This window comes from Camelus bactrianus, chromosome 13 (assembly GCF_048773025.1).
Source record: "Camelus bactrianus isolate YW-2024 breed Bactrian camel chromosome 13, ASM4877302v1, whole genome shotgun sequence".
Lineage (NCBI taxonomy): Eukaryota > Metazoa > Chordata > Mammalia > Artiodactyla > Camelidae > Camelus > Camelus bactrianus.
The window spans coordinates 64,728,620-64,742,966 of NC_133551.1; the positions used below are offsets into that span (position 1 = coordinate 64,728,620).

Sequence of the window (14,347 nt, forward strand, 5' to 3'; positions counted from 1 at the left end):
TTTTGGTTTATTGTTTGTTTTTCCCTTCCCTCAGTTCTCATTTGAAATATGAGGTCTTTGTTTTTGGGTGGTTGGTGGGAGCTGTATCTCAGCAGCTCTTACTAGAACCACAAGAATGGAGGAACAGTTTGTTCTCAAAAAGAGGCAAGGGGGAGTGGAAGAAACTAGACACCTACAGTAATAGGCACTTGCCACATAAAACAAAAATCTAGTCTTAAGCCAACTGATGCATAAAGTAACTGAGAGATGAGAGTGGGAGAGAGCCAAAGGAGAACCAGGTTGACCGCTCTTCATGATTTGTTTTGTTTGTGATTCAGTTTTCCACCTCTGATTCCACTGTAGGCAGAATGAAGGATTTCTGGGAAGAAGACCAATGGGAAGTGAGTGGAGTGTACAGTTATAAGGTTGTAGGGACTTACTATTTCAGAGAAGGTGAGTGGCATCACTCTACCTAGGTTAAATTGGGGCTCTATGTGACCTTGAAAATGTGACTTGATTTCTAAGCCAGCATTAGCAAATCCAGATGTTTTCTAGGACCAAGAAAGTTAGATAAATTTGAGTCAACTGGCTAGGGTTTTTACACATCAAACATATGTCTTGTCTCTCGTTTTCTCGAAACATACAACCTCCTTAATCTGTCTCTTCTTACCCTTTAATAGAAACAAGTACACAGATATTTTTCTGCTATAAGTAAATTGGTACAACCAGGATGGTAGATGATACTTGACACCTGTAGCCCATTCCTAAAGGGGGTAAAAAGGAGTTCAGGGCATTGGAGACTGATGAGTGGGAGAGGTTTTCTTCTACAGGGGGATTCCATCTAGTCTTCTGTACTTGGCATTCTGCTGTGCTGCTTTTTGGTTCTCACCTGAACTGTGGCCTTAGGGACCCAGATCCGCTTGGGGTTGTGGGGTGAGGCCCAGTGTTTTAAGAGATTCATGTCATCTACACTATGATGGTGTGATGGTGTTCTGGCTGATTGAACCTTATTTAGCAATACCTCGCCAGCAGTTAATTTAAGAAGACAAGTTAAAAAAGCAAAAACAAAAAAATAACAGTATTCTAGGGCCAAATAATGCACGTTGCTCCCAATTTATCATATCTGTTTTTGAAAGACTTCAAAGTTAAACCTATTGTATGACATTTTGAGGCCATAGCTGTCTGTATGTTTGTATTTGCTTTTTGAGGCCAACTTGGGACCAAGTATACAAGAATTATTTTGTGTGTTTGGGAGGGGAAGAGCAAGGACAAGGAGAGCCTACTTTTTGTTCATTTTCTCTATTTTGCTGTTTAGAATAGGAGACTAGTATCAGACCAGCTCCATCAGAATCGTTGTGTTTTGAGAGAATGATAATGTGTTTGACCCATAGGAGAGTGCCTGCCTTCCTAGCCAAATCCCGTGAAGATTGTACCCTCTTCCTTGTTTAAGAGGCGAAAGAACAAATGAGACTCAACAGAGCTTTGAAAAGCAGATCTGAAAGAATAAGTACCGACTTAACTTAGTTTTAGAGATGCATTTTCATGCTAGTAATGGATGCTAACTTTTCCTGTTCTGAAGACCTTGTAGTTCAATGCTGCTAGCTGTAATTTTCTTCCTAAAAGAAAATTCCTAATAAAGTCTTGCCTCTATTCCAAGGAAAGATTTTAGGTTGCTTTCCCTAGTCTCTGAATCAGGTTTTTTGTTTGTTTCTTTATATCTATTGATAGAAGAGAAAAATTACTCTTGTGTAAAAGGGAAAGTTTTTTTTACTCGGCACTGTAACTCCCTTGTAGTCATTTCCCATTGGAGATGAGTTACAGGCACAAAAAATATCCTTTTAGATCCTTCTGTCACAGTAGATCAGTCCTACTTTTATTTCTTTAGTAAGTTACTTTCCAACCTGGCTCTGACATAAAACCTGACAAAACTCATAAATCGGCCAAATTTGTTTTCATTTTTATTTTTAAACCCAAGAAGGCAGTACGTTTAAGCAGAACATTAAAAATAATTATTTACTTATTTCTGGACTATGTAGTACTTTCCAAAGTTCTAAGTCTGAAAGATATAAAAGGTGATGGGAAAACAGAAAGCTCTTTCCTTTTTTTTTTAGCAGCTAGCAAATGGAGGTAAACCTCAGAGATGGTTGTTTCCAGTTTATAGTGTATCCTTTTATGTAAACAAACAGGTCTGTAACACCCATTTTTAAACACTGTTTTGTATCTTGCTTTTTTCAACTAATGATACTGTTACATATTACAACAGTAAGTTTCTCCATACCCTCCCCGCGCCCCTGCCCCCCACCCTGTGTTACAGTAGTTTCCATCATTTGGTTATATTTATCAGTTTCCTATTGATGGGCATTTAGGATATTTCCAGTCTTTTACTGCTATCAATAAAGCTTTAGTGGGTAACTTTCTGAAATATTCTGAACATACTGACCTAATAATGTCCTTCATAGCAAAAGAAAATCTAGGCTCATACTTTCAGCCAGTTGTTGTGTCTCTTAAGTCTCCTTTAATCTGGAATGATAACTCAGTCTTTCTTTGTACATCATGACACTGATGTTTTTGAAATTACAGGACACTTTGTAGAAAGTTCCTCAACTTGGGTTTGTCTGGTGTTGGCTCATAATTAGATTTAGGCTGTTCACTTTTGTTCACAGAAGTGATGTTGTGCTCTTAGTGCATCACACCAGGAAGTGCATCCTGTTGATTAGATCTTTTACTGGCTACTTATACTTTGATCATTTGCTTAAGGTGGTATCTGCCGGGTTTCTCCACTGGAAGTTACTATCTTTCCTTTTGTAATTAATGAGCAACTTGACTATGTAAATATTTTGTTACTTCTCAAACTTGCCTACCCTAGCATCCATTGATAATTCTCACCTGATTCTATTATTGATATGATGGAAGCCAAGTGGTGATTTTCTAATTCTGTCCTTTCTTCCACATTGATAGTTGACTTCTATATGGTATAGAAGAGATTTCTTGTCCATCCGTCTGGCGGGCCACCCATCCATCCATCTCACTATGGATTCCCACTTTATTCAGCAGGTTATAATCTCATTATTATTTTGTTGCTCACATTGTTCCAGATTTAGCCACTGAGAACCCCCTTTAAACTCCCCTTTCCCATGTCCCTCTTGTTCTTTGAGTACGTCCTTACTTTTTGGGCACAGCAAGACGTTCCATGTTCATCTTGTACTTTGCCTTCTTAGCCTTTGAATCAGCCATTTCTCTAAGGAGCCTTGGGTTCTTCAAGTGGGGAATGTTTAGAAATCAAGATCTGGTTGCTAGGTGTGCTCATGTTATTGCTTTTAGGCCTTCAGCTGACCAAAAGCTATCTAGTTTGGGCTGCACAATTAAATCTAAATTTCAGATAGACAACAGATCCTTTTTTAAATATAAATTTGTCATTTATCTGAAATTCAAGTAACTACTGTCCTGTATTTTATCTGGCAACACTAATTTACCTATGTATATATTATTAACACCCTTGAGTTTAAACTTATACCTGTTACTCCTAATTTGTACTGGAGGATTCATTTTATTCTTCCTCTTTTTCTTATTTGTAACTTTCCTCTCCAAAATTTGATTCCCTTTATCCTCCATATATTCAGTTATTTGTTTAATTGCAGAATGTACAGAAAGTTTTTTTTAGAATTGTTAACCCACGTGTCTGTGAAAAGGAAGCTATTGGTTTGGTATTTGTTCCTTTTGTCTTTATCCTGAGACTACTAAACAAACTTGCTAATGACTGAGTTCCAGTTACTTGGGTCAGTGCCCCACCCTCTTCCTTTCAGGATGGGTATGTTACTCAATTGGAATGTTTCTGTTTGTGTTGAATTAAGGGTTCCCTCCATCCTTACTGATTTATTGTGTGTTTAATGTTCACATGGCCCCCAAATTCAGCAATGTGTGAAACAGTATATTCAGAAAAGTGTCACCCATTTCTCTTTCTCTCTTTTTTCCCCCCTAATCCCACTCATACTTTGGAGGTAACCAGTTTTCACTAGTCTCTGATTTATCCTCTTTGTGTTTTTCTTTCTGTTCAAATGAGCAGACACACGTATATTTGATTTCCCTGTCTTTCTTACGCACAAAATAGCATACTTATAGGTACCCTTTTGCACTGTGCTTTATACTTACTAATACATCCTGGAAATTGCTCTACATCAGTTCATAGAGATCTTCGTGTGTTTTTCATGTTACAGTGGTGTGGTACTCCATTTTGTGGATGTTTCATATTCCCCATGTTCGGTCATTCGGGTTGTTTCCAGTATTTTGTTATTACAAACAATGCTGTAATTTGAATAACCTAGTATATGTGTTTTTGGACTGTTGGAGGTGCGTCTTCAGAGTGAATTCTTAGAAATGAGATGGCTAGGTCAAAATAGCTGTGTATGTAGATTTGTTAGTGATTGTAAAATTCTCTGAGAATTCTACCAGTTCGCATTCTCATCAGCAGTAAATGAGTTGTTTCCTTACAGCCTCACAAACTGGATATATGTTATGCTTTCTCAGTTTTCCTGATCTAATAGATGAGCAACAGGTGAAAAATGATATATCATTCTAGTTTTAATTTGCATGTTTCTTATCATGGAACTGTGGTATTTTTTAATTAAATGCTTTTTTTTTTTTTTCCCCACAGACGAAACTGCAAAGGAAATCCGAATTGCTTGGTTGGGATTGGTGAGCATATTTGGTTAGGAGAAATAGATGAAAACAGTTTTCATAACATTGATGACCCCAACTGTGAGAGGAGAAAAAAGGTAAGCCAGTATTTTAAAGGAGATTCTTTGTGATGCTCCTTTGTGCTCTGTGCCTTTGGTCAGAAACCATTACTGATTTCAGGTAACCTATGCAGCTTTCAGATATATAATGGAACTTAAGACTCTAACCCACTTGACTTGGAACAGTTCTTAATGGTGTGCTTTAAAACAGGTAGCCGTGTAACCCAGTAAGTCAGTCTTTCTGTCTTTCTGTCTTTCTGTCTTTCTTTCTTTCTTTCTTTCTTTCTTTCTTCCTTCCTTCCTTCCTTCCTTCCTTCCTTCCTTCCTTCCCTCCTTCCCTCCCTCCCTCCCTCCCTCCCTCCCTCCTTCCTTCCCTCCTTCCCTTCCTTCCTTCCCTCCTTCCCTTCCTTTTTTTCTTTTTCTTTCTTTCTTTCTTTCTTTCTTTCTTTCTTTCTTTCTTTCTTTCTTTCTTCCTTTCTTCCTTTCTTCCTTTCTTCCTTTCTTCCTTTCTTTCTTTCTTTCTTTCTTTCTTTCTTTCTTTCTTTCTTTTTCTTTCTTTCTTTCTTTTTCTTTCTTTCTTTCCCAGTAAGCCTTTAAACAATGGTCTTAGTTAAATACTGATTCTCTGTTTGCTTTAACATTGCACGTTTTATTTTGAGCTCTCTTAAGTGTTAAGTCAAGGAAATAAGCTCCCATTTGCTTTCTTGGGCTTGTATTCTTACATATTATGCATACAACACATAGTTTTACTTTTTTTTTTTTTTTTTTGGTGATTTTTTCTAACCGTAAATTTTTTTGGCATTTGCAAAATAGATGTATAGGTATTTCTTCTGTTAAAAAGATTGATTCTTTGCAAGTTCAGAAATTCTCAGTCCTGTCTTCGGAAAAAGTTGCAACCAACTCCCTCTACCCTCCATTTCCCAGATCTATAGGATAAAAAGGAACTTTTCTAGAAGTTTCACTGTGTCATTCTACTGAATGCTGGACTTCTAGGTTAATTGCAAATGAAAAACCTATGTGCACATGTTCAAAGCCAATCTTTTCAAGAGCCCACTGTCCTCTAAGTTAGATCTAAGTGGCTGGAGAAGACTAGAAGATGATTAGCAGACTAGAGATGAGCTGTGGTGCTGTCTTCAGTCTTTCCTGCTCCTGTAGTCACCCCCCCCTTGGGACTTTCATGACAACTGTGCCCTAACCGGAACCCAGGAGAGGCTTATGGGGATTTATGGGTTGAGACAGTGTAACAGATTTTTAACCTGAAACTTAAGGCTTCTCATAATTTTTTTTTTTTACTTAAAAGGAGATTGATTTTATAACTACAAGTTTTGTGTTTTTGTAGAACTCATTTGTGGGCCTGACTAACCTTGGAGCTACTTGTTATGTCAACACGTTTCTTCAAGTGTGGTTTCTCAACTTGGAGCTTCGACAGGCGCTCTACTTATGTCCAAGTACCTGCAGCGACTACATGATGGGTGATGGGATCCACGAAGAGAAAGGTTAGTGGGGGTGGATGTGGGGAGGGCTCACTTATGAATACATTGCCAACTAGGCCACATCTGAACCAACCATGTAGGGGAAGCTTTTGAGTGCTCCTTACTTGCCAGGTGTGGTGCTAGGTCCTTGACAAATATTGTCAAGATTCAAAATTGTTTTTCCTTTTTTGGATATATTTACTCATTTATGCACCAAAATGGCAAATACTCAAGTGAAGGAAATATATTTGATTATTCTTATGTAGCTTATAGCTACAGTTTCTCTATGTAATATGCTGTGATTGAAGTCCATTAAAGTCTAGTGGTTGATTAAAAAGTCAGTCAAGAAAGCAAACAAGATTACTCCTTTCTTTAGACTTAATAGGTACTTCAGTGTAACCACAGTCTTTTGTCTTGATTCCCAAATAGACTGACTTATGTAAGACCCTCTAAAATTAAGATTAAATCAGCCAACCTTGGCAAAATTGGCCACTACATATGCGACTGCACTTATTGCAAACTTAAAAGCCAGTTTCATACTGCTCCTACTGAAATAATTTAGTTTTTTCATGCATAGCATGTTGATTGTTACTGCTAACTGATATTTGTATTTAGAGATTATTCTCTTTGAGATGGAACTTCCATGGAGCAAACCAGATTTTTCTTTTTCTCAAAGCTGGGGAGTGGGTGGAGGGAAGTGTTTTAAGGTCTGGGAGCTCCAAGTTGAGAACTTTGGACTCTTGCTCATGTGTAAATCCTGTGCTATCTTTCATATGATCTTACTTGGGCACATGGCTCACATCTTTGGCTCTGACAGAGAAAAAAATAGGATTCGTAAGCCCCACATCTTCCTTCTTGCTGTCTGCTACGTAATGGTAACACTTTAGAGTTTTGGTCCTTGTAAATAGTAGTCTTTGCTTCAAAACATAGTGCTTGAACATTATTGTTTTCGCAAAGCTTTATTTCTATAGTTCTGAATATTTAAATCTAGATTAATAGTATGGTAGGTATTTAAAGAATTGTGTATGTAAAGGATGAGTAATGGAAAATGGATCATTTTTACTTTTTAGCATTGTTTTTATTGAATTATAAATTTACTGATGAGGTGACAGCTAAATAATAAGTGAAAACTAAATTTCTGCTTTGTAAAATGAGGTACCATGGTCTTTGGGTATTGTAGTTTTAATGTGTATCTTCAAGAATTGTTTTTTAAAACTTCTAAACACTTAAATTCCAAAGTCCATGATCTTGTTCTGATAAGAGTGTACATTTCTGCTATTAAGAGACAGTGCAGTATAGTGAAAGGAGTTTATGCTGGAAATGATGGGATCTGAGGTCTAATCCTGGCTCAGTGACTCCCTTATTTTACAGATAGCAAAGCCAGCAGAGTCTAAGTTATCTAAGATCTCATGAAGTATCTACGGGTATAATAAGAGTTGGAGTAGATACAAACTTACTTGTAGCTTTTAACATCCTGTAAAGCCCTTGCACTCGAAGTAAGATTTTTATCTTTATTTTACAAATGAAATATTGGCTTCCTTTTCACAATTGGTGAGTCACAGTTGGTAGTAAAGAGATAAACCCTTCAAACCAGTCAGGAGACAGAAACTACACAATAATTTGAAAGAGAAAGAATTATTAACAGGAAATTAGAATAATGGGGGAATTGGTTAGTCAGGCCTGAGATCCAGACCTCACTGAAGAAAGCACTGCCTGTGCTCACCAGAAGGCCAAAAAGGTGTTGAAATGCCTCAGTTGGCTTCCCTGCTGGAAACTGTCCTCAGGGAAGTGCTGGGCCTCAGTCCCCTGCAAAGTCACCTGAGAAGGTATCCAGGAGGTCATGCATAGGGTGGTCCTTTGGGAGGGAGTGCCTCAGCAGAGGCATCCTGTTGTGAAGCTACTAGAGGAGATGCTGGAGGAAGCTGCTGGCCACTGCTGGCTGCAGGAACCCAGAGCCCTGAGAGAGCTGTCCCCTGCGGGAGCCTGGTGAGAGGCCCAACCAAACCCTCCAGTGCCCTCTGCTGACAAGACTCACCCGTGCACTAGCTGGCAAAGGAGGGATCTTTGCAGAGCTCATCTCTGTTAGTGTAGAGTAGACAAAGAAAGGTGGATTTGGAGCTGAAAGGCAATGATTTGATAACTGGCAGAGAAGATAATACTCAGTCTCTTTGCACTCTTGAAATCCATGCTCCCTATTTGCTTACCTTCCCCCCAACTCATTAAAACTTGACACTAAATTTTAGGATTTTGGTGGGGGGCAGCGGGGGAATTAGGTAGGTAGGTTGGTCGGTCGGCTGTCTGTCTATCTGTTTTTGGAGGAGGTACTGAGGATTGAACCCAGGACCTTCTGCATGCTAAGCATGCGCTCTACCACTTGAGCTATACCCTCCACCAAATTTTAGGATTTTTAACAGTAAATCATCATATACTTCAGGTTTGAATCCCTGTCCTTGAGATTGCTGTCATTTCCCCCATTTGTGGCAAGTTCACATTAATGAGACTATATTAAAGTATCAGGCCATTTTACATGAACAGTAAATATAGTATATTGTTTTAATTACTGGATTGGATGTTTTGGTGTGATGTGACACTCTAGAAACTAGTCGTAATTGCTATTGTTGTCTGTATAGTCTCTTGCCTTTAGGGGATGTATAGAGACAGCCATGGCTGTCTCATTATACTGTCAAAAGACATGATTACTAATTTGTTTTAAAGTTTTAAAACTATAATAAAAACACTAACATAGTTTGGATGTAAGGGTATTTAATTATGTTCTCATGTGAAGAGGAGTACATACTTTTTAAAAAGTAGCAGTTTTTTTTTTTTAAACCAATCGTTTCTTTAATAGATTATGAGCCTCAAACAATTTGTGAGCACCTCCAGTACTTGTTTGCCTTGTTGCAAAACAGTAATAGGCGATACATTGATCCATCGGGATTTGTTAAAGCCTTGGGCTTGGACACAGGGCAACAGCAGGTAAGAGCCTATGATTATTATTATTATTTTAATATAAAAAGCACTCTTTACAATATTTATAGAAGGAAATGAAGAAATTTTTAAAAATTAATTATTTTTCTATTTTGAATTGGAGCATTTAGTTACTTTTCAGTATGTTATACATTTTCCTCGATCCCATTTCTGAAAATTAATATGTGGGCAGAAACTGATTCAACAAAGCTCTTGTCTTTATTCAGAAATGCTAAGTTCAAAGTACAGATAGTTTCTGGATTATTTGACTTATTACTATTTGTATCAAGTCAAAAAGCAGGATATGATTTCTTTTTTATTAACCCAAACTTGTGTTGTAGGATGCCCAAGAATTTTCAAAGCTCTTTATGTCTCTTTTGGAAGATACTTTGTCTAAACAAAAGAACCCAGATGTGCGGAACATTGTCCAGCAACAGTTCTGTGGGGAATATGCTTATGTAACTGTGTAAGTGTGTTTCCACTTTTTCATGATATATTTTATTCTAAGGCAGTTGCTCATGTGTTTTCTAATTTTCAGTTCAGTTCCAAGTTATGGCTTTAGTGGGTTATCTTGGGACCTGGAGTATTTATAGCAGTGTATTTCCATGGGAACATGTAAACAGCTGACTTGATAATTGCAGTTGAACCCATCCAGGTGTTGGGATCTGTGTCTGGTTGAGCTCTTGCTGTTATTTTATGGCTGTGATGTGAGCTGAAAGAGTAAGACTGGAGCCAACTGGAATACTAAGAGTAAAGTAACTCTTAACTGCATGGCCTCACCAATCACTTTCTGTTTTTATTTCTTTTTTGAGTATGCATAGTGTAAATGATTTCTATGAAAGAACTAAAATTATAAATGCTTATTTCTATCTTTCTAGGATGTAATACGGTAGAACCTTACTACTGCTTTTCCCACTCTGATCTTAATTTTATCACTCTCTTTTATTATAGTTGCAATCAGTGTGGCAGAGAATCTAAGCTTTTATCAAAGTTTTATGAACTGGAGTTAAATATCCAAGGCCACAAACAGTTAACAGATTGTATCTCGGAATTTTTGAAGGTATTTACATTTTGGTGTATATGTTTCTGCTGATTAACAATTTAAATGCTATTCCGAATTGTTTTTTAATGGATAAATTCATTATTTTGACTTTCTATATATGAAATGTCTTGAAGTGTCTCTATGAAATGGTCTAGAAGAAACTTTGTAAATTATAAATTACTGAAGTAGGCTTCATCTTAAAATAACTTTTGGCTATTTCAGGTTATTTTATATATAGAGTTATGTATGTGCAAAAACTTGTAATGGGGGAATTGTAGAGTAAGAAAATGTAAGCTATGTTACCATAAGGTTAGTTTACCTTTTTACGTTTAATGAGAACTATTGAAAGTGTTGAATGAAGATTTTTCTTTACATAAAAATTGGCCATTCTTCAACCCCTGCACTCCATATTCCTCTCTTTATGTATTTAGGTTTATGTAGAGACCCAGAAGTGGTTCCCTTTTGTTGAGAGTGGAAAAGTTGCTGAGAGGAAACCTTTGTTGACATGTAGGAACAGACATGTAGCACAGCAGATGAGCTTATTATATAGCTTCTTTTCTTAAAGTATCTTGTACTTACCCTACTTCTTTAGCACAGCCATTAGCATGCGTGAAGTACTCATTTATTGAATTCATTCAGCTAAGTATCAAGTGCTTGCTGCGTTCAGGCAGTGTTTCAGCTTTTGGGAATAACCATAGTGAATGAAGCGGACATTTTTCTGTTAAGAAGTTTATAGTATAGTATGTATAGGGATCTGCGAGGGCCGGCGAGTGTGTCAGCTGTAATAAGTGCTATGGAGTAAACTAAAGCAGGGGAGGGGGATGGCATATGGAAGGGTGAGTGAAGGTGATGGAGTAGTGAGCCATCCAAGAATTGTTTGGGGCAGATGAAATAACAAGTGCAAAACATGAGACAAAAATGTGCCTGGTGGTTTGAGGAACAGCAGGAGACCAGTATGGCTGAAGTGAATAAACCAGGGGAGAGTGATAGAAGATAACATTGTAGGGGTAACTAAGGACCTTATCAGATAGGGCCAGGTAGATAAAAGCAAGGTCCTACTGTGTAGCACAGGGAACTGTATTCAATACCTTGTAATAGCCTATAAGGAAAAAGAATATGAAAAGAAATACATGTACCTATCTTTCTGTATGTATGTATAACTGACTCACTATACTGTACACCAGAAATTAACACAGCATTGCAAACTGACTATACTTCCATTTTTTAAAAAAAATCTCTTCGAGGGAAAAAAAAAATATAGGGCCAGGTAGACCTTTGTCAGAAGTTTGACCCTGAAATGAGATGACATGTGAGGGCTGTAAGCATAGGAGTGATATAGTCTGTTTTAATATGGATTACTCTGGCTGCCATCTTGAGAATAAACTGGTGGTGGGGCAGAGGCAGACAGAAGGAGTTGATGATGGCTTGGACCAAGCAAGGGTTAGCCAAAGAAGTGATAAGTAGTGTTTGGATTTTTCAGAGTAGAGCTGATAAAATTTGCAGATGGGATATGGAGAGAAAGAGAGGAGTCAAGGATTACTCCTGAGCAGCTGAAAGAAGGGAATTGCTGCGACTTGAGTTGTGAAGGCTGGTGGGAGGAGAAGGTTTGGGAGAGGGCTTAGAAGTTTGCCTTGGGGCATGTTAAATTTGATAGGTAAGGTATAGTTCAGGTGAGACGTCAAGGCTGGATAAAAACTGCAAAGGGAGTGAGAGAGACAAAGACCAAGGGCTGACCCCTGGGACATTCAAACATTAAGAGATCAGGGAGACAGGAGCAGCTAGTGAGGGATGCTGAGGGGGATGTGAGTTGAGAAGCACCCTAGAGCCAAGTGAATAAAGTGGTGGTAATAACCTGTACCAGAAAGCTGTTATAGAAACATAAAGGAAAAATTGTAATAATAATAAAAAAAAAAACCACCATTAGCTCTAACATTGAGCACAATTAGCTTTCTATTGTGAATGTGGTTCAGTAATGTTAACTGTGTGTGTGGTATGAATTTTGTGTATATATATGTAATTTCGTATTCTATTTCCCTTATGTAGTTGCCACCCATTTTCACTGTTTCAAAATTAATTTTGCTGCATCAAAGTGCATATTTTATTTCTTTTTTAAACCTGCTTTCTTACAATTCCCAGAAATGGAATTATCAGGACAAAGGACCTAAAACCAAGCATTTTTATACTCATACATTTTGGAAAGAGGCACATCTGTTTTAAATCACTGTAGACAAATAATGTCACTCCTAAGCAATGCCTTATATCTTCTGTGTCCTTCATATTTATAATAACTTGATCTTGAATAGAAGCTATTAATTCATGAAATTATGCTTTGCATCAGAGATTTGATGACTTAAAACAATCTTTCCATCTTGTTTTAATTTTTTTTAAAACTAATGTCTTATTCCTGATCAGGAAGAAAAATTAGAAGGAGACAATCGATACTTTTGCGAAAACTGTCAAAGCAAACAGAACGCAACAAGGAAGATCCGACTCCTTAGCCTTCCTTGCACGTTGAACTTACAGTTAATGCGTTTTGTCTTTGACAGGTAAATGTGTGCAATTGTAGTGTTCATCGCTCATTGTGACTAATACGTACAGATTTTACCATAGACAGTTAAGAGCAAAATGCTTATAATTTGAAACTCAGGATTTGGTGATGAAAATTATAGATGGAGCCTATCATTTTGAAATGCCAGTATTTCATGACTTATCACAATATTCTTAAAGCCAGTCATATATAATTAAGAATTAAAAAAGTAGAGAATCTTTATTTTTTATTCTGAGAAATTAGTAAAAACTGCAAAGGCCAAGTAAACATTTGGGTAGGAACAAAATTACTTTGACATTCTGTATTATTAAATAAGAACTCCAGTAAATTTTCTACTCACTCTAATAGCCTCTATTTCCATGAGAATGTATCTTTTATTTTATAATTCAAACCAGGTAGTGTTTTTACATGTGCATTTCTTCTGTAAAACAGGAACATCTGTGGTTTCTTTTGTACTAAAATTAAAACTTCTGGAAATGTGCTGTTTGGAATTAGCACTTTAAATTCATACCTTTTAGCCTGTTGATTATTTATTGCCTAATTCTAAGACAGGATTATGTTTTGAGCAAGATTGCTAGATGAAATTACCTAGCTTCTACTGAGTTTATTAAAATAGCTGATAGAGCTTATATATTGTTTTATGATTGTTTTAAATATAAATATAATTAGCTTTCTTCTTGGTTAGGCAAACTGGACATAAGAAAAAGCTGAATACCTACATTGGCTTCTCAGAAATTTTGGATATGGAGCCTTATGTGGAACACAAAGGTACTACTTTTTACTGAGTGGTGATAATTATAAATGTTCAGAGGCTGTGACTTGTGATCTACTTGTGTTAAGTACAGAATGGCAGTTACTACTAAATTTTATTTGGTAATCTCAGGGAGCAAAGTCATTTTAGGTGAGCTGAGATGTTACTTTCATTTTCTATGAGTAAGTACACAACAAAAATTAGATGGTTCATCAATATCTATATAATAGTATAAAAGAATAAAAATTGAAAAAAGATTTTGCTGTTCCTGAACTCACTCGTGTTACCTTAGCCTCAGTACCATATCTGAAATTCCTCATAAAATTAAGGGTCTTCAAGCTGCCTCCATTCACATTCTTTAAAAAACATTTCATCAAAAACATTAGGTGGCCTAGTTCCAGTATTTGTGCCGTAATTCGTTGGATCTCTGACCACTGATAAGTTGTGCGAGACTATGACACAGTCTCAATAATAATTTGCTACTCTTCTTTTCGTAGTTTCACCTCACCAAATGGGAAGATTCTTGTTAGAGAAAAGAAACATCTTGCCCTTTGTTTCGCCTGCGCTTACTGGGAGGACCATTTTACTTCTCTCTTAACATTGATTTTAAAGTTGGTTAAATTTTTAATATTGAAGTTAAACTCTGTCTCCATAAAAGAGGTTCTGGTGGCGGCTTTTAAATGGAAACAGGCCATAAAGGCATAAAACCTTTAAAAGAAATGATTGGGGAGGTTGGGGGAAATGATGTGGTAAATATTTAAATCTTAAAAAGTATGATGCTTTAACCAGACCTGTGGTTTAACATTCGCACCTCTGGAAGAAGGAAGCTGCTCTACACATTGCTACCGGGCTTTG

The 14,347-nt window shown here is 37.0% G+C and overlaps 1 protein-coding gene across 5 annotated transcripts in view; it reads left to right on the forward strand.

Annotated features, from left to right (window-relative positions):
- The window catches only part of USP48 (ubiquitin specific peptidase 48), a 73,706-nt gene that overhangs the window by 18,601 nt on the left and 40,758 nt on the right, over nt 1-14,347 (forward strand). For all 5 annotated transcript variants that reach the window (XR_012511408.1, XM_010957410.3, XM_045518449.2 and 2 more), the window contains exons 2-8: nt 4,631-4,751; nt 6,052-6,208; nt 9,033-9,160; nt 9,493-9,617; nt 10,103-10,211; nt 12,606-12,739; nt 13,427-13,509. Coding sequence is in view for 4 of the 5 variants with exons in the window: in XM_010957410.3 (XP_010955712.2) it covers nt 4,631-4,751; nt 6,052-6,208; nt 9,033-9,160; nt 9,493-9,617; nt 10,103-10,211; nt 12,606-12,739; nt 13,427-13,509 (857 nt within the window). In the remaining variant the exon portion in view is untranslated. The remainder of the gene's footprint in view (nt 1-4,630; nt 4,752-6,051; nt 6,209-9,032; nt 9,161-9,492; nt 9,618-10,102; nt 10,212-12,605; nt 12,740-13,426; nt 13,510-14,347) is intronic.